This window comes from Balaenoptera borealis (genome assembly GCF_965194805.1).
Source record: "Balaenoptera borealis genome assembly, chromosome: 4".
Classification (NCBI taxonomy): domain Eukaryota; kingdom Metazoa; phylum Chordata; class Mammalia; order Artiodactyla; family Balaenopteridae; genus Balaenoptera; species Balaenoptera borealis.
In genome coordinates this window covers 9,631,643-9,652,634 of record NC_138861.1, presented here as the reverse complement: position 1 = coordinate 9,652,634, position 20,992 = coordinate 9,631,643, and the positions used below count along the sequence as shown (strand labels likewise).

The window sequence follows — 20,992 nt, the reverse complement described above, 5'->3', positions numbered from 1 at the left end:
GGAGCTGGAGGAATCAGGACTCCCTGACTTCAGCCTATACCAGAAAGCTACAGTAATCAAGACAATATGGTACTGGCACAAAAACAGAAATATAGATCAGTGGAACAAGATAGAAAGCCAAGAGACAAACCCACCCACCTATGGTCCACTAATCTATGACAAAGGAGGCAAAGATACACAATGCAGACAAGACAGTCTCTTCAATAAGTGGTGCTGGGAAAACTGGACATCTACATGTAAAAGAATGAAATTAGAACACTCCCTAACATCATACACAAAAAAACTCAAAATGGATTAAAGACCTAAATATAAGACCGGACACTAGAAAACTCTTAGAGGAAAACACAGGAAGAATACTCTTTTTTTTTTTTTTCTAAGTTTTTTTTCTTAACTTTTTGGGTTTATTTATTTATTTATTTTTGGGTGTGTTGGGTCTTCGTTTCTGTGCTAGGGCTTTCTCTAGTTGCGGCAAGTGGGGGCCACTCTTCATCGCGGTGCGCGGGCCTCTCATTATCGCAGCCTCTCTTGTTGCGGAGCACAGGCTCCAGACGCGCAGGCTCAGTAATTGTGGCTCACGGGCCCAGTTGCTCCGCGGCATGTGGGATCTTCCCAGACCAGGGCTCGAACCCGTGTCCCCTGCACTGGCAGGCAGATTCTCAACCACTGCGCCACCAGGGAAGCCCGGAAGAATACTCTTTTTTTTTTTTTTTTTTTTTAAGAATACTCTTTGACATAAATCACCACAAGATCTTTTTTGATCCACCTCCTAGAGTAATGGAAATAAAAACAAAAATAAACAAATGGGACCTAATGAAACTTCAAAGCTTTTGCACAGCAAAGGAAACCATAAATAAGACGAAAAGACGACCCTCAGAATGGGAGAAAATATTTGCAAACGATTCAACGGACAAAGGATTAATCTCCAAAATGTATAAACAGCTCATGCAGCTCAATATTAAAAAAACAAACAACGCAATCCAAAAATGGGCAGACGATCTAAATAGACCTTTCTCCAAAGAAGACATACAGATGGCCAAGAAGCACATGAAAAGGTGCTCAACATCACTAATTACTAGAGAAATGCAAATCAGAACTACAATGAAGTATCACCTCACAACAGTTAGAATGGGCATCACCAGAAAATCTACAAACAACAAATGCTGGAGAGGGTGTGGAGAAAAGGGAACCCTCTTGCACTGTTAGTGGGAATGTAAATTGATACAACCACTATGGAGAACAGTATGGAGGTTCCTTAAAATACTGAAAACAGAATTACCATATGATCCAGTAATCCCACTACTGGGCATATACCCAGAGAAAACCATAATTCAAAAAGACACATGCACCCCAATGTTCATTGCAGCACTATTTACAATAGCCAGGCCATGGAAGCAACCTAAATGCCCATTGACAGACGAATGGATAAAGAAGATGTGGTACATATATACAATGGAATATTACTCAGCCATAAAAAGGAACAAAATTGGGTCATTTGTTGAGATGTGGATGGATCTAGAGACTGTCATACAGAGTGAAGTAAGTCAGAAAGAGAAAAATAAATATCGTATATTAACGCATATATGTGGAACCTAGAAAAATGGCACATATGAATGGGTTTGCAGGGCAGAAATAGAGACACAGATGTAGAGAACAGACATATGGACACCAAGGGGGGAAAGCGGCGGGGTGGTGGGTGTGGTGGTGTGATGAATTGGGAGATTGGGATTGACATGTAGACACTAGTATGTATAAAATTGATGACTAATAAGAACCTGCTGTATAAAAAAAGAATTGAGAGATATTATAAAAAAAAAAAAAAAAAGAATGCAAAGAAGCTTTAGGAAAAGCTTTACCAGTTTGGTCGGTCCACATTTTCCTTTTTATGTTTGCAAAAGACTGATGCATGATAAAAATATATGATCAATTAAATCTAAAAAAAAAAAAAAACCCACAAATAAATAAATAAATAATAAAAATATAAATGTAAGTCAGATGGAACCCTTCAGGAGCTTGCTCTCTCACTCAATAGAAGGCCAATTCTTACCACAGCTCATAAGCCCCATGTCACCAGGACTCCCACGACCACGTCTCAGGCCTCACCTCTCCTGCTCCCTCACCCCCCTCTCCAGACCCCCTGCTGCTCCTGGGCACCCCCGCTGGGCATGGCCTTGCATCTGGATCATGCTCTGGACCATGACCTTATTAGCATCCTGTCTCTCCCTTCCTTTCGGTCTTTGTTCACATCTCACCTTATAAAGATAGCTTCCCTGACCTCCTTTATAAAATAGAAAGACCCCTTCCCTCCATCCACCTCCTCACTTTCTGTCCCCTTGCCTCACCTCACTTCTCTTCACGCCCTTATCCCTGTTACACCACACAACTATTTGTGTGTTTAAGGCTCACTTCCCCTACATCTCCCCAGAATATAAGCTTCATGAAAGCGGGGTCTTAGGTTTGTTAACTGCTGTATCCTCTTTGCTGGAGACACTGTAGGCAAATAAATACTTGTGGAATGACTTGGGAGGGGGGGGAAAACAACAACATTTTATGTTGAATTTGACCAGAGATGGAAAACTTACAAGAAGTCAAAAATCAAGTTCTTCTGACGCTACTCAGAGAAATGCCAACACATGTCAGATTTCTGTAAGTTACGACATCTAAGTTTTCTTTTTAACTTTAAATGCATTAAAAGTTAAATGCACCCCAGTGCATTAAACTCAACAGGTATCATTCTTTTTTTTTTTTAACATCTTTATTGGAGTATAATTGCTTTACAATGGTGTGTTAGTTTCTGCTTTATAAAAAAGTGAATCTATACATATATACTCTCCTCCCTCTTGCGTCTCCCTCCCTCCCATCCTCTCTATCCCACCCCTCTAGGTGGTCACAAAGCACTGAGCTGATCTCCCTGTGCTATGGGGCTGCTTCCCACTAGCTATCTATTTTACATTTGGTAGTGTATATATGTCCATGCCACTCTCTCACTTCGTCCCAGCTTACCCTTCCCCCTCCCCCGTCCTCAAGTCCATTCTCTACATCCGCGTCTTTATTCCTGTCCTGCCCCTAGGTTCTTCAGAACCTCTTTTTTTTTTTTTTTTTCAGATTCCATATATATATGTGTGTTAACATACGGTATTTGTTTTTCTCTTTCTGACTTACTTCACTCCCTCCGTATGACAGACTCGAGGTACAGGTATCATTCTTATTCAAAAGATTACTTCCTGATGACACACAGGAGATCCAAGAAGACATTTTTTACCTTCTGATAGGTCCAGGGAATGGTAACATCCACAGGAAACTTGTGTAATTTTTATATGAGTCAGAGTTTCTATCTTCCTATAATAAAAATGATACAAAATCTATTAATCCTTCTTCAGATTGGGTCACCAAGTGGACTACAGATATTTTAACTTATTTTCTTGTATTTCTGTACTATTGGGTTGGCTAAAAAGTTTGTTCGGGGTTTTCCATAACATCTTATGGAAAACCCCGAACAAACTTTTTATTCCAAAGCCTTCAAGCTATTTTAACATGTCATCAACATGTACAAAGGTGCAGGGCAGAATCCAAGACAATATATAATTCAAAAGTGAATTGGGGGGCTTCCCTGGGGGCGCAGTGGTTGAGCGTCTGCCTGCCAATGCAGGGGACACGGGTTCGAGCCCTGGTCTGGGAAGATCCCACATGCCGCGGAGCAACTAAGCCCGTGCGCCACAACTACTGAGCCTGCGCTCTAGAGCCCGGGAACCACAACTACTGAGCCCGTGTACTGTAACTACTGAAGCCCGCGTGTCTAGAGCCCGTGCTCCGCAACAAGAGAAGCAACCACAATGAGAAGCCCACGCACCCCAACGAAGAGTAGCCCCCGCTCTCCGCAACTAGAGAAAGCCCGCGTGCGCCCAGCAATGAAGACCCAATGCAGCCAAAAATAAATGAATAAATTAATTAATTATTAATAAAGTTTTTTTAAAAAAAGTGAATTGGGCTTTTGAATTATTGGGCTTTTAACACATTGTATAATGTACTAACTTTTATGCTATACTTATGCTATACTTATCAGCCTAAAAGAAAAATAAATTTCTTCACACACATATAGTCCAGGGCTTTAGAATTTATAGAGTACTGTCATCTACATCACCTATCTCACCCTGTGAGATAAAGATACCACTAGGTTGATTCCTATTAAATTGCCATTTTTGTGGATCAAAAACATAACTATCAGCAATTTCACACGGTTCAACCTAGGAAAACTCAAGAGAGGTGAACTGCTGTCAGTTGTAGAACAGACTCAAACCTCGGGCTTTTCATTCAAAGTTCGGTGCTCATTCCCCCAAGCCACAGCAATCTCTTACACAATTTAATGAGCAGAGAAAGTGACAAAAGGTAACCTCCTAGCATTAAAAAACACGCTTTTGAAAATTTCCAATGCACGTAATTCATGAACACACAGTTCAGACTGCTTGTCAAATCCTTTGGCCTAGGAAGCTGTGTGTGAGGATGTGATTTTTTCCCCCGATTTTACTAAGTAAAATATTAGGATCCACTGGCTTATGACAAGCCAAAAGGTTATGTTGGGAGGAAAACCTTTCCTCTTCCAACTTGTGTCCCATGACTGGGGACCTGCAAATTAACTGAGTATATACAGATTAACAGGAGAAAAAGCAAAGTTTATCTACATGTACAGACAGGAGCTCCCAGTAATGGAAAATTTGTACAATAGCCTGAGTAGAGGTGTACATATATTAACTTAGCAAAAGGGTTTTTTTTAGGGCTTCAGTGGGAGAGGATGGAAGGTTCAATTGGGTTTTTTGATGCTGATTGGGCGGTCTGTCTTTACAACAGCTGAATTCATAGGAAACTCCCTCAAAGGAGGGTTAATGGCAGTTGTATTTTCAGGAGACCCTGTTTTAGTCAGGTAAGATGTCTCTGTGAATTTTCTGTAGCTCAAATATTTTCGCTTTAAAATAATCTTTACACCAACTCCGGAGGTCCAAGTGGGTCCCACAGTTATTTCCAGTACCTAAGATTAAGATCACAGGGTCACAGGTTCTCACTTCATGCTGCCTTGCTCTTTCACAGACTCTAATTAAATAATAACTGGTGTTATACCTTGTTTTCCCGCCTCCTTCCCTCACTACACTGTAACCCGTGAGGTTAGGGACCGTGTTTGTTACAGTCATCTTTGGACCCTGGCATCTTGCATGGTGCCTGGCACATGAAACTCAAAAATACTGAATGAATAAATGAATGAATTAAAATACGTACTTAGGCGCAAAATTTATTTCCTTAAATTCTCCAGTTCCCAGCTGTCCTTCAGAACCAGATCCCCACGTGAAGACCCTTCCTTTGTGACAGCCGGCCAGGGAGTGCTGCTTTCCACAGCTCACCGGACCAACATGTAGAGTTTCCAATGCCGGAATTCGTTCTTTAGGAACAAAAACAAAACCAAACCTCCCACAAGATTGTTAATTTAATACCAAGTTTAAGAAAGGACTTTTCTTCAAAAGGAAGGGTCACTGGGATTTCCCATCTCTTCCAATGACTTTTAAATCAAGGCCTAAAGTCCACCTTAAAGGTGTGAAGGAAATAGGCTCAATGTGTGGCACTGTCCTTATGGGAATATAGCTGCTATTTAAAAGGGTGGGCATGTGGAGGAGGGGAACCTGTAAGGACTTGTTGCTTGCCCTAACATTGCTCTATGAGGGTGGAGTCAAAACCCAGCCAGATAAACGAGAGAAGATGGGATCACCCCTCCTCCATTCCTCTGACTTTCCAGCCCTGAAGAGGGAGAATAGTGAATCCTTTGCTAAGGGCAGGGAGCCTGTTTGAGTGTGAGAGGCAGTTGCCAGAGGCACTCACAGTGAAGAGTGCAGTAACATGCCTCCCAATGGGCCAGATGTGCCCACAAATGAAAACCTGAGCACATTTCCCTACAAGACAATCTAAACTGTTCTCCCAAAGCGTTTGTCTCTGAATTATTAGAGGTTTGAAGTTAAGCACATCATTACTGGTAAAGTTTTTGTTAACACTTAAGTTTTCTTTTTCTTTTTTAATCTTATGATCTTACTTGTGATCTTTACTTTTATCTAATCTTTTCAATGATTTACTTTTCAAACTGTGCAACAATAAAAAAATTCCCGAAGATTCATACACTCATGGAGGTGGAAACTGGTACCTTCTTCCTGGAGAAGAATTTGGCTTTAAGTATCACGCTGTCCCTAATTTCCACCTGAAGGGGGTCAGAATATGCCACCCCAAAATATGCCACTTTGGCCTAAGGATGACTTTGGGCTGAAGACAATTGAGAATCAACAGATGCAGGAAGAGGTCTCTGCCTTCCCCTTATCAACTTAAAAGCATAAATTTGTGAAGTTGGCATGAATTTCTCCTGTGAAGGTGCACCCCCCCTTCCATACCAGGAAGAAAAGAATGACTCTTATCACCAGAGCTGGCACTGAGATGAGTCTGCATAAACAGCCCTTAGTAAAGGAACCCTTATCTTCCATTAGTTTCCCTCATATATATATATTTTTTAAGACGTTCATTATTTTTATCTTTTTTTTTTTAATTTCTTTTATTTTTGTCTGTGTTGGGTCTTCGTTGCTGCACACGGGCTCTCTCCAGTTGCAGTGAGCAGGGGCTACTCTTCGTTGCAGTGCGCGGGCTTCTCATTTCGGTGGCTTCTCATTTCGGTGGCTTCTCTTGCTGCAGAGCACGGGCTCTAGGTGCACAGGCTTCAGTAGTTGTGGCTCGTGGGCTCTAGAGCACAGGCTCAGTAGTTGTGGCTCACGGGCTTAGCTGCTCCGCAGCATGTGGGATCTTCCCGGACCGGGGGTCGAACCCGCATCCCCTACACTGGCAGGCGGATTCTCAACCACTGTGCCACCAGGGAAGGCCTCCCTAATACATTTCAAAGACACTTCCCCACAATTGATCATCCCTCAAAACCCAAACCCTCTGTTCTTTGTTAAATGGCATATAAGCTCCTAAGTCAAACCACTTCTTGAGTTTCACTTCTTCTCTGTGAACTCCTGTGCACATAAAATATTCATAAAGTTGTAAGGTTTTTTTCTCGTTAATCTGTCTTTGTCAGTTTAGTTCACAGGCCCTCAGTATAAGAACTAAGAGGGTAGAGGAAAAGTTTTTCCTCCAGACACATCTTTTGGAATTTAAGTAAGTAATCAGAAATTTAGTCAAATATTTACTTACAATAATGTCAATCATACTATTATTTATAAAAGGCCCTGATGAGAAAAAAACAAACTTCCACAAAAGGAGAATAACTGAATTGTACTGTCAGAACCTGGAACGTTACGCAACAATTTAAAATTTATTTAAAAAAATACATAATAAAAGGGCAATATGTTCATGATATTATGTTTGACGAAAACGCAATTTACAGAGTTAAATTCTGCGTATATAAAACTGTATAATGACATGATTTTATAAAGATTAAATATATAATAGGAAAAAAAGGTAAAAAAAAATGCATCCAAATATTAGGAGTTGTCTTTGGGTGTTAGAATAATGAGCGATTTCTTTCCCTGTGTCTCTATTGATACAATAATAATAGCAAAATGCTATTATACATGTTTTTAATCTGAAGAAAAAAGACGCCCTAGGGTATTTCTCAGGGAGTTTCAGGTGTCCAAACCACAAACCACGTTTGCAAGGTCACTCTGTTCCAGACAGATTCGCAGACGTAAGGGCTGGTCCCAAAAGGCATCTCTGTTCAAAGGAACGCTGTGCAGTTCAGCGCAACTTTCAGTTTCGTTTTGAAGACGGAACTACTGGAAACCGAAACAAAGCCGAGGCGCGTCCGGAAAACGAAACGGGAGGCGTTGCGCTCAGGCTGCGCGGGGCTCCGTTTCCCGGTCTCCGGCGGGCCGGCCGCCCCACGATGCCCCGCCCCGCGCGCCCCGCGCCCGGCGCCCCGCTTCCCGCGCCCCCGCGCGCCCCGCCCCACGATGCCCCGCCCCGCGCGCCCCGCGCCCCGCTTCCCGCGCCCCCGCGCGCCCCGCCCCACGATGCCCCGCCCCGCGCGCCCCGCGCCCCGCGCCCGGCGCCCCGCTTCCCGCGCCCCCGCTTCCCGCGCCCCGCGCCCCGCTTCCCGCGCCCCCGCGCCCCGCTTCCCGCGCCCCGCTTCCCGCGCGCCCCGCGCCCTTCCGGCCCAGCTGGCCCCGCCTGTCGGCCCCGCACGACCGGGTGGCGCCGTCGCTCGGCGGCGGCAGCAGCGAGCCACGCTCCCCGCCGGCCGCCCGCAGCGGCGCGTTGCCGCGGGTCCCCCCGCCGCCGCCGTCTCCGGCGGTCCGCGATCCGGCCGAAGTACGGGCCGCTCCCGCGCCCAGCCGCCTGCCCGAATCCCTGCGCTCTGCCGGCTCCGGCACCCACAGGCTAGGGACGGGTGCTCGCCGACGTCCCAGGAAACGGGAGGCTGGGTGACCCGCGCCCTCGCTGGCGGCCCCCTGATGTCCAGCTCGCTCCCCGCGAACGGCTTTCGGGTGTCGAACCCGGGCCCCAAGTGCTGAGAAGCAGAGGGACTCCGGAGGAAGAGCGCCCGAATGTGCATCCCGGCCAAGCCCCTTGAGAGCCCCGTGACGCTGGGCAAGTTACTTACCGATTCTGTGCCTCGGCTACCACGTCTATGAAACGTGGACAGTAATACAGCAAATCTAATGTGTTAGGATAATGCAACTGATAATAAACTGTGGTGGAATAATGCCTAGAGTACTTAATAAAAGCACCTGCGTGCCAGCCCTCTTCTAGACGGCTTTTGGCACTGGAAAGGCAAAATCCTCATGGAGCTTTTACATCCTCCCATTTATAAACAGATAAATAAATATTTTGTATGATGTCAAGTGACAACGTGAAGAAAAATAGAACAGTAAAGGAATGGAGGGCGAGGGCAGAAGGAACTAGCCTTTTTTGATAAGATATCAGGGAAGACCTCTCCGATGAAGTGGCATTTGAGCAGAGAGCCAATGGGACCCGGGAAAGGAGGGAATGAGTCACTCTCATATCTAAGCGTGCAGGGTGAAGTGGAGCCTTTGGAGGCTTTTGAAAAGAGAAGTGACATGATCTGACGTTAGTTTCAAAAGAATTATTCCGGCTGCCATGTAGAAAATCACAGAACAAAAACGGAAGCAGAAAAGCCAGTTAGGGGAAGCTGCTGTGAGAGTCCAGGACTGAGGTGATACCCTAGCAGGGAAGAGAGAAGAAATGATCACTTTCAGCATGTTTTAAAAGTCAGAGGCCACAGATTGGCTGATGAATTGGAAGTGGGAGGAAAGAAGGAAAGGGATTAGGGTTACTCCGAGGTTGGCCAGAGCAACTGGGGTGAAAGGTGGTACCCTTTATGGGAGTGGGAACCCCGAGAGAGGCACCAGTTTGGGGCTGATGGATCAGGAGTCCAGTCTGGTAATAACTGTGAGACGCTTATTATACAAGGAGGCAATAAGCTCAATCATTCTGGAGTTGGGGAGAGACGTTGAGGTGGTCATCAAACTGGGAATCATCAATGTAGAGATGATACTTAAAGCCAGAAGACTGAATGAGATCACCCACGGGGTAAGTGTGTTAAGCATGTAACAGAGGACTGATCTTAGGAGAAAAACCAGGAAGGGCGGTGTGCAAGTGAAGCAAGTGAAGAATAAGGGAATGATTAACTCTGTCAATTGCTTGTGGAGCAAGGTTGAGTGTTGATCTTTAGGTTTGGCCAAATGGAGGTTATTGGTGACTGTGACAGCATTAGCCATCATCAGCATTATTGTTTTATTTATCTTATTATAGCATCCATTTATATACTCTCAGCTCACCTCTCCTTACTACTACATTTTAAGTAAAGACAAGAATAAATGTCCTTTGCTTTTCTACCTCAAGAGGGTCTAGCTCGTGGTAGAGGCTAATAAGTATGTATTGGACAAATGGGTTAATGAGTGGTGAGTAAATGAGTATCAGTCATACTTCTGGTTCCATTTCATTATGTACCATATGTAACCTTTTTCTGAATAGTAATTTCCTAAATGTTTATCACTTTCCTTAGGCATAAGACACTGAGCCCTCATATTAAGTTATTTCTTTAACATGAAATCTACTGGAGAACTAAACTGTAAATGTACTGTATCATTTTGTGTCCCCACCACCTAGCACAGTGTGTGTCACATAAAAAGAACTCAATAAATGTTAGTGAGATAGTGAATAAATTAAAGAAATTGAGAACATTTGAGAAAGATGTAATCCTCAATTCATCTGTGTTCATGCGCTTGGAAATAGTAGCTCCCAGTTACTGAATGTTTACCATGTGTTGACTATTGTATATAAAATTTCTAATTTAATTCTTTCAACAGCTTTTCTCAGTTAAGGTTCTTTTGGCTGCAAGTGACAGAAAATATGACCTAAGCTCGCTTAAGCAAAAGGGAAATTTACTGGTAGATTGCATTATTATTATTCAGAAATATTTGCTGCCCCTCTCCACCCTATGGCATCAAGCTTGAGTATGTGAATTTGTTCTGGCCAATGACAAGCAGGAAGCATCCTCCAGGCAGATGGTTTAGGAGCTAGTACTTATTTTCCCTACTACTCTCTTTTCCCTCTATTACAACTGGTGATTTTCCAAACAGAGATTGCTCCAATCATCCTGGGTCCCAGATCAAAATCTAGCAGAGTTGCAGCCATTCTGTGTAACTAAGTGAGAAATAAATCTTTGTTGTTGTAAGCCCCTGAGCTTTTGGGTGTTTGTTATCACACAGAGAGCATAACTTAGCCTCTTCCGACAGTCACATAACTGAAAAGTCCATCGGCATGACTGATTTTGGGAAGTGCTGTCAAGAAGGGCTTATACAATGTCCGAGTGACTGCAATTCTCTGTATCTCTTCATTCTGCCTCTTGCTATCAGGACTTCATCTTCAGGCTCCAAGCAGCGTAACTGCACAATTCCAGAATCTCCTCTGAAGTGGCAAGAGGGTTACAGCAGCTCTAAACTTTATATCCAGCTCTCAGCTTCACAGCCTGCGAAGAATCTGCTCACAAACAAAAGCCGTGGTGTTTAGCCATGATGCCCTCAGTGGGCCAATTTGGGTCACATGTCCTCTCCTGAGCCGATCAGATCTGCCTGCAAGAATCTCTCATGAGCACGCGTTCTGAGAGTGAGGAGTAAGCAGGTTCCCCAATGAAAGCTGGGCATGTTGCTGGAAGAAGTGGGGGATAGATGCCAAGGAGGTAAGCAACAAGGATCCTCTACATCAATCACGGAAACTAAGCAGTGTTGTCATTCCCATTTTGTAGGTAAGGAATCAAGGCTCAGAGAGTTTTGCTAACTTGTTTGACGATACGTGCATATAAGTGGCAGGATTTTAACATTGACTAATTTGACTAGAAAGCCTATTTAATTTCTACTATAACATACCTGCTGACCTTTAACAAATAGAATGCCATATATTTCTCCAGCAAAGGTGGGTTTGTTTGGGATTGGCGAAGAATTGCAATCTGGGGTCTGCAATCATGGTGAGCCATGTGCAAATCCCCCCATGGCAAGAGAAGAACACTTTTATAGAGGGGAAAAGGAAGTTGGGAGGACTGTAGTAAGCTAAGAGTCCATGGCTTTTCATTGGCTGAGTCCTTGCCAGGGAAGTCCTTTTTCTTCCTGTTGGGCTCTGCTATTGTCCAGGGCCTGAGAGCTCCCCCTTCTGGTCTCCCAAGTCCATTTAATTGAGGTTTCTGTTATAATAATTTTTGCACACTTTTGAGTCCTGACCTCTCCTCTCGGGCCCCCTTTGGGTTAATGGCACATCCTCACAACCCTTCCATCTAGACAATTCCAATTCATCGTATATTCTCTCCCCATTGCAAAATCTTCCCCTAATCAATTAGTTGCTGAAGGATGTAGGCTCATATCAGCATCATATTTTCTATCCACTTTATATCTCCACCACTCCTACCCTGGTTCAGTTTTTTTGCAATAACATCTCACATGTCTGTATCTCTAATATCTGGCATCTCTAATCAATCTTTTACTTTCTCCTAAGAGTTATCTGCAGAAGACACAGTTCTGATCATGTCTTAACTGTTCTAATGGTTGTTGGCCTATTGCTACAGAAATAATAAACACAAAATCCTTTGCGTATAATATAAAGCCCTCCATGATCTGCTTGTTTGATGTTTCCAGCTGCATTTCACCAACAATTACAGACATATCTTGTTCTCTCTCTCTCTCTGTCTACTGTCACAACGAACAACTTGCCTTTTCCTTCCTGATTTTTTCCAAATCCATCCCTTTGTTCACTTTGAGAAGAGGAATTTCCTCTTCTCCATTTGTTTACAGAAATAGTATGTCTCAAATGCTTCATCTCTGTGAAGTTCTTGGACTTCACAGTTATCAGTTACTCCCTTCTGGGCTCCTACAACACATGCTGACCTCAGTACACACACACTCCCATGATTTCACTCTGTATGGCTATGTTATTTCACCTTTGCCCAACCAACTCCAGAAAGGACCTTAATCATCTCTGCAGGCTCACCAAACCCTAGCAAAGTGTCTATTACACAATACATGCTAAATATAGTGCCTGGCACTTAACAGGCATTCAATGACTATTAGGTGAACTAATTAGGTAAAATTCATGGTTAATTTTTTTTAATATTTACTGAATGTCTACTAGGGGTATAACAAGGAGGGAAAAAATAATAATAATTACTATTTACATTAGTATTTACTTTAGACTTTGTAAAGTCCTTCCAGCTGTTTTACTTGCTGTGTCCTCATAAGCACCGAGTAAGCAGGCAGGAGAGGGAACACTGTCTCTGTTTCACAGATAAAGAACTTAGGCTCAGAGAAGTCAAAGTGATTGGTCTTGAATTACAGATCAGTGAGCTGAACAGCCCATGGGTTTTCTTTCCACTTTATAACCATGTCTGATGAGCTTCCCTTTCCCAGAGAACACACAGGTAAAAAACAGAAAAGCAACAGACATTGATTGTCGTTGTATCTTTAAAATCAGACTTTGAAGATTATTTATACCTAATATCTCATACCAACAGCCTATTTTCCTTTTTTTTTTTTTTTTTACTAATTTTCCCTAACCGTGATTTATGGAGGACAAGAGAATGAGAAATGGGAAAGAAAATAAAATTTCTTAACTACCCACCAAATGCCAGTTTCTCTCACAACACATTTCCCCATTTCGGCTTGGCAACCACCCTGTAAGGTCCCATGTATTATACCCCATACAGATATGAATAACTGCAGTCTCAGGAAATTGTAGTGACTTGCTCAAGATAAAGAGTAAGATAAATGCGGGACCAGATTCAAACCACGCCTCCTTCTCTACCCTCTTTCCACCAAACAGCACTGACTCAAAGTGAGGTGAGAAGGATGTTAGAAGGGGGATGAGAGAGAGGATGAGCTTACAAAAGGTCATCATGGAACACGTGGGGCTGAGGGAAGCAGAATAAACCAGGTAGGAGTAGGGGAAATGGGCCTGAGGTCAATCCTTGAGGATCAGCTGGAAGGACATCTGAGAAGAGGTAAGGGTATTGCATTTCCATTGCTTTCCTCTGCCATCCTCTTCCTAGACCCACTTCTGCTTAACCCCCAATGCTTCTGAGTTCAAAGCCTATCTCCATGCTGCTTAGCCAGGACAGCCCTTAGACGGGACAAATAAATGGTAAATGGACCGCACCCCATGTATTAGCTTGGTTTATGATCACACTCTAGCTGCCATCCCAGCTACCTCCGGAAGGCTCCCTGGAAAATGTCATCCAGTGACTCTTCACAAATGCACAAGACAATTAGGAGAGCCAGTACTAGTCAGTGGGAGAAGAAACTGCCCGCTCAAACCCTAACCTTTCAGGCTCCTTAGAGATAATAAGTGGTAGTTTTGAATTTTAACTCTAGGTGGCAGTATTAGCCAACCCGATCCTTTACTCTTAGGCAACAAGTTCATCTATTTTTTATGGTTGACAAATTAATAATGGTTGACATCTCTTTTCTATAGGTAATCTTATAAATATCCACAAGGATGTTTATAATTTTCTTTCCCATGCTCATTGTAAGGTATTGGTATTTAAATTACTTAGGAAAAAAATTACAAAACCCTACTCTCACATGTATCACTGCCATAATGCCTTACATTGTAACACTGCGTTTATCTGGAGTCTACCTGCAATCTCAGAGCTCCAGAACATAGTCCTGAACTGGGAAGAAAGAGGAAAAGTGCCTCTGAATCCTAGAAATCATTGCCACTCAAGCCAGGGTATTCTAAACATGTTACGCAATAACAAATTGAGGACTGCCCAAGGTTTGTCTTTAAAACACTGCTTAACTTAATTGGTTAACCTATGTGAACCAGTGAAGCTTTCCTTGTAAGTTAGGATTAGTTTCACCTGTATATAATTAAAATGCCAAATAACAGTGATTTAACAAGATACAAGTGTATTTCTCTCACACATAAAAAGTCCTGAGATAAGCAGCCAAGGGCTCCTGTGGCACCTCCATGGTTTTTCAGGGACTCAGGCACCTTCTATGCATTTTATCTGAGAACCCAACTTCCACCTTCAAGGTCGCCTCATGTTCCAAGGTGACTGCTGGAGTTCTAGCTATCACAACTCTATTCTAAGCAGCTGGCAAGGAGGAATGAGACTGCTATCCCCCAATTCCCATGCAACACTTCTGCATACATCTGATTAATCAAAACTTGTTTATAAGTAGCTGCATAAGATGCTGGAAAATGTAGTTTTTAGCTGAGCATCTTACAACTCCAAATAAACTTGGCATTTTGTTACCAAGGAGGAAGGAGAGGATTATTAGGTGGCAATGAGCAGTCTCTCTACAACCAGCAAGGAATTTGAGATGTTTGGTCCAAACATATACAGCAGACAAGGCAGCTTCATGGGTGTGTGACCAGTGTTGTACACTGAGAGGGTCCTGCTCTCAGAAGGCCCTGCACTTAGTTTAATGTTCTGTCTTAACATTTTTAACAACTTTACCTTTGAACTTGTGTTTTACAAGTGCAGTCTGATGTAACACTGGAGTATGCAAGTGAGCAGGGGAGATAAATGCAACGTCTGCTATTTCTTGTCACTCTGTTCACATATAGTGTTCAAGTTGCCCCGTGAGCACAAAATCCCAGTGGGTCCATGATGTGTGGAAGTTCAGTGAGACTCAAACCTAGTATAAGGTAAGCAGGTTACATCTACGACTGAGTAATAAGTAGGGACACTGATAGCCCCTAGAGGCCACACTTTCTGTGTGAACAAGAACTGGGCTTCCAACACAGAAGGAAGGCAATGGCATTCTAAGAAACGCAAAGGAGCAAGAAACCTGACCACACCATTCCTTACTCCCATTAGTTCTCAGTGTTAGGCAACCACTTATGCTGAAAATGATGATATAGAAAGAAACGGAGTCACTATGGAGAACAGTATGGAGGTTCCTTAAAAAACTAAAAATAGAGCTACCATATGATCCTGCAATCCTACTCCTGGGCATATATCTGGAGAAAACCATAATTTGAAAAGGTACATGTATACCCCAGAGTTCATTGCAGCACTGTTTACAATAGCCAAGACATGGAAGCAACCTAAATGTCCATCAACAGAGGAATATCGGATAAAGAAGATGTTTTATACACACACACACACACACACACACACACACTCACCCCCACACACACAGTGGAATATTACTCAGCCATAAAAAAGAATGAAATAATGCCATTTGCAGCAACATGGATGGATCTAGAGATTATCATATTAAGTGAAGTAAGCCAGACAAAGACAAATATTATATGATATTGCTTATGTGTGGAATCTAAAAAAAAAAAACATACAAATGAACTTATTTTCAAAACAGAAAGAGACTCACAGACGTAGAAAACAAACTTATGGTTACTAAAGGGGAAAGGGGTGTGAGGAGAGGGATAAATCAGGAGTTTGGGATTAACATATACATACTACTATATATAAAATAGATGACCAACAAGGACCTACTGTATAGCACAGGGAATTATATTCAATACTTTATAATAATCTATAAGGGAAAATATTCTGAAAAAATATATGTATGTATATATATATATACACATATATATGTATGTATAACTGAATCGCTGTGCTGTAAACCTGACATTAACACAGTACTGTAAATCAATTATACTTCAATAACAAATTTTTTTTATTAAAAAAATGTGAAAAGTCCAACAAAATTTTGATTTTCCCCATAATGAATACTTTCATACTTTCACTGAAATATCAAATATTATATTCTTTCAAAACTAAAAAAAAAGGTTTCCTGTATAATTTTGAGGGTCACTTTGTTAAGCTGGTTAAGTTGTGAATATGTTAAGCTTCCATCTAGTCTCAGAGTGGCAGAGGAGGAAGTCTATTATTTTTAGAGATTCTCAGTGACTAATTTTTTCATTTATAGCCCTAATTTATTTAGATAAACTTCAGCTCACAAACTCTTCCCTGGGATTTGAGGGTTCACTTGAAAGCTAAGTAACTGGGGAAACTAATAAATTACGAAAAGAGTCAATGTGCAGAAAGCGAAATTGCATTATTTAATAAAGAGTTTAAATTATGAAAGAAGAGAAAAGATAGGGCAACCCATAATTCCTTTTCCTTCCTGTCCTGCCTTATCATCAGGCCAAAATTAGAGTGTTGGTAGAACACGTGGGAATCAAGAAGTGGAATAAAACAGTTGAGTTAATTTGGGGCAGTGTTTCCACTATCCTGATAAGGATGAAATACGCTTGTAAATAAGAGCTACAAAATATAAAGTGCATAATGTTTATGATTTTGCATACAAGTTAAATGTTTATATTTGCATTTAAAACTGGTATTGCACAATGTAAAGATGAATGGTAGAATTCATGCTAATCATTTAAAATTATATATATATATTTTTGAATAACATTAAGCAAATAAAAACACCATGACAAATTGAAAAAGACTGTGGAGGATGACCTCACCAACACCAAAGAAACAACCAAGCAATAAAGTGGAAGATTAATCACCAAGATGTGGATGTTAGAATGTTTACTATTATTCTTTACCAAACAAACAACTACAAAAGGAAAATGTCAGCAAATTTCTTCCAGCAAGCTGAGACACTGGGAGTGTCTGCACAGAAAAAGAGAGCTACCTCGTCAGTTTCAGCAAAAACCACTAGGTTTATATTTTTTCCTGCTTTTACTATTTTGGTAATAGGAACTGAAAGAAGTATTAATACCACATGGGAAGACCTCCCCCACCAAAGAAATCTGAAATATATAGTAAGTGTTTTTTTCTCTCTTTTGTTCATTTTAGATGCTGGTGGTAAACTTCCAAGAGTTGTGATTGTTTTTCAAAAAACGTATGCCCTTCTTATTAATTTCTAGGATGAAGGGAGAACAATATTTTGCTTTCTAAGGTGACTCTGAAAATGAGCAGTACGAAGCTCCTCAAAAATTAAAATTTTTACCCTTGAAAGGAAAAGATGGGAAAAAAATAGATTATAGAAGAAAATTTTTAAAAATTATATTTTATACCTTTAATTGACCTTTTTTTCCTAGTCTTTGAACACGTGGCTGTGAATTTTCATTTTGCACTGGGCCCCACAAATTATGAAGTTGGCACTGGTGTCAGGGTTTAGTAACTCAGACTACGCAAAAACATTTATTTTCTAGATCTTATATAAACTTATTCTCCAGCCTTTGTGCTACAGAGTGGGCAGTGATCTTAAGTTTATCATTTAACTGTCTCCATCTCTTCTTGTTTGAAATGTTGCTTTTCAGGTAAGTACTCCATTTTCAGACATTTTCTTCCTTCCCACTCCCTCCAGCCCTGTGTCAATAATGAAAGTTTGGAAGGAAAAGATAAAGTAATATATCTAAGTCAAAATAGAAGGCTGTTCCCATTACAGATTTCATCAGGAGAGCTCATCATTGTGTCATGAAAGTTTTATGAGAATTTTTTCACACTAGTGTCCTTAACTATTACTAGTTTATAATATGCAGGAAAAGTCAAATCAGAATATAGAAATTCAGTAAAATATGATGTCAGAAACAGTAATCATGAGGAAAGGAGAGTAAAAATGAAGAGTTTTTTAAAATTAGAAATTAAGATAGCAGCAACTTAAAATAATCACATATGGATAGATTACTAATAATCACATATATATAAATTACAATTTAACCACAAAATAAAAAAATCTATAATAGACACACACAAAATAAAGAGAGAGGAATCCAAACATAACACTGAAGATAATCATCAAAACACAAGGGAATAGAAAAAAAGAAGAAAGGAGCAAAAAAGAACTACAAAAACGATTAACAAAATGCCAATAAGTACACACATATCAACAATTACTTTAAATGTAAATGGACTAAATGCTCCAATCAAAAGACATAGAGTGGCTGAATGGATACAAAAACAAGACCCATATTTATGCTGCCCACAGGAGACTCACTTCAGATCTAAAGACACACACAGACTGAGTGTGAGGGGATTGGAAAAAAGGTAGTCTATGCAAATGGAAATAAAGAGAAAGCCAGGGTAGCAATACTTATATGAGACAAAACGGACTTTAAAATAAAGAATGTTGGGCTTCCCTGATGGCGCAGTGGTTGAGAATCTGCCTGCCAATGCAGGGGACACGGGTTCGAGCCCTGGTCTGGGAAGATCCCACATGCCGCGGAGCGACTAGGCCCATGAGCCACAATTGCTGAGCCTGCGCATCTGGAGCCTGTGCTCCGCAACAAGAGAGGCCGTGACAGTGAGAGGCCCACGCACCGCGATGAAGAGTGGCCCCTGCTTGCCTCAACTAGAGAAAGTCCTCGCACAGAAATGAAGACCCAACACAGCCATAAATATATAAATAATTAATTAATTAATTAATTTAAAAAAAAAAGAATGTTACAAAAGACAAAGAAGGATATTATATAATGATCAAGGAATCAATCCAAGAAGAAGATAAAACAATTGTAAATACATATGGACCCAATATAGGAGCACTTAAATTCATAAAGCAAATATTAACAGACATAAAAGGAAAAATTGACAGTAACACACTAAATAGTAGGGGACTTTAATACCCCACTTACATCAATGGACATATCATCCAGATAGAAAATCAATAAGGAAATACAGGCCTTAAATGACACATTAAACCAAATGGACTTAATTGATATACAGAACATTCCAACCCAAAACAGCAGAATTCACATTCTTTTCGAGAGCACATGGAACATTCTGCAGGATAGATCACATACTAGGCTATAAAACAACTCTTGGTAAATTTAAGGAAATTGAAATCATATCAAACATCTTTTCCGATCACAGATTATGAGACTAGAAATCAACTACTAGGAAAAAACTGAAAAAAACACAAACTCATGGAGGCTAAGCAAGAAGCTACTAAACGGGGCTTCCCTGGTTGCACAGTGGTTGAGAGTCTGCCTGCCAATGCAGGGGACACGGGTTCGAGCCCTGGTCTGGGAAGATCCCACATGCCGTGGGGCAACTGGGCCCGTGAGCCACAATTGCTGAGGCTGCGCGTCTGGAGCCTGTGCTCCGCAGCACGAGAGCCCGCGATGGTGAGAGGCCCACGCACCACGATGGAGAGTGGCCCCCACTTGCCGCAACTGGGGAAAGCCCTCGTACAGAAACGAAGACCCAACACAGCCATAAGTAAATAAATAAATAAATAAATAAACCCAAAGTTAAAAAAAAAAAATATATATATATATATATATATATTTAAAAAAAAAAAAAAAGAAGCTACTAAACAACCAACGGATCACTGAAGAAGTCGAGGAAGAAAACTTAAAAATACCTGGAGACAAAAGGAAACAAATACACAATGATCCAAAAACTATGGGACGCAGCAAAAGCGGTCCTAAGAGGAAAGTTTAAAGTGATATAAGCCTACCTCAGGAAACAAGAAAAAAATTCCAAAGAAACAACCTAACCTTACATCTAAAGGAATTAGAAAAAGAAAAACAAACAAAACCCAAAGTTAGTAGAAGGAAAGAAATCATAAAGATCAGAGCAGAGGGACTTCATGGTGGTCCTGTGGTTAAGACTCCATGCTCCCAATGCAGGGTGCCCAGGTTCGATCCCTGGTCAGGGAACTAGATCCCACATGTCGCAACTAAAAGATCCCACATGCCGCAATTAAAAGAATTAAAAGAATAAAATACCTAGGAATAAACCTACCAAAGGAGGCAAAAGACCTGTGCTCAGAAAACTATAAAACACTGATGAAAGAAATCAAAGATGAATCAGTATTGTGAAAATGACTATACTACACAAAGCAATCTACAGATTTAATGCAATCCCTATCAAATTACCAACGGCATTTTTCATAGAACTAGAAAAAAAATTTTACAATTTGTATGGAAACACAAAAAACCCCAAATAGCCAAAGCAGTCCTGAGAAAGAAAAACGGAGCTGGAGGAATCAGGCTCGCAGACTTCAGACTATACTAAAAAGCTACAGTAATCAACGCAGTATGGTACTGGCACAAAAACAGAAATATAGATCAATGGAACAGAATAGAAAGCCCAGAGATAAACCCACGCACCTATGGTCACCTAATCTATGACAAAGGAGGCAAAAATACACAAAGCAGAAAAGACAGGCTTTTCAATAAGTGATACTGGGAAAACTGAACATCTACATGTAAAAAAAATGAAATTAGAACACTCCCTAACACCATACACAAAAATAAACTGAAAATGGATTAAAAACCAAAATGTAAGAAAGACCAGATACTATAAAACTCTTAGAGGAAAACATAGGAAGAACACTCTATGACATAAATCACAGCAAGATCTTTTTTGACTCACCTCCTAGAGTAATGGAAATAAAAACAAAAATAAACAAATGGGTGCTCACTACAGCAGCACATACACTAAAATTGGAATGATACAGAGAAGATTAACATGGCCCCTGCACAAGGATGACATGCAAATTCGTGAATCGTTCCATATTTTTTAAGCTGGGACAAAGTG

The 20,992-nt window shown here is 41.2% G+C and overlaps 1 protein-coding gene across 1 annotated transcript in view; it reads right to left on the bottom strand.

Moving 5' to 3' along the window:
• The window catches only part of HERC6 (HECT and RLD domain containing E3 ubiquitin protein ligase family member 6), a gene marked incomplete at its 5' end in the record, with an annotated part of 126,313 nt that overhangs the window by 48,570 nt on the left and 56,751 nt on the right, over window positions 1-20,992 (bottom strand). The window contains 3 exon segments of the mRNA XM_082391601.1: window positions 3,260-3,336; window positions 5,266-5,464; window positions 8,027-8,582. Coding sequence (XP_082247727.1) covers window positions 3,260-3,336; window positions 5,266-5,464; window positions 8,027-8,582 — 832 coding nt within the window.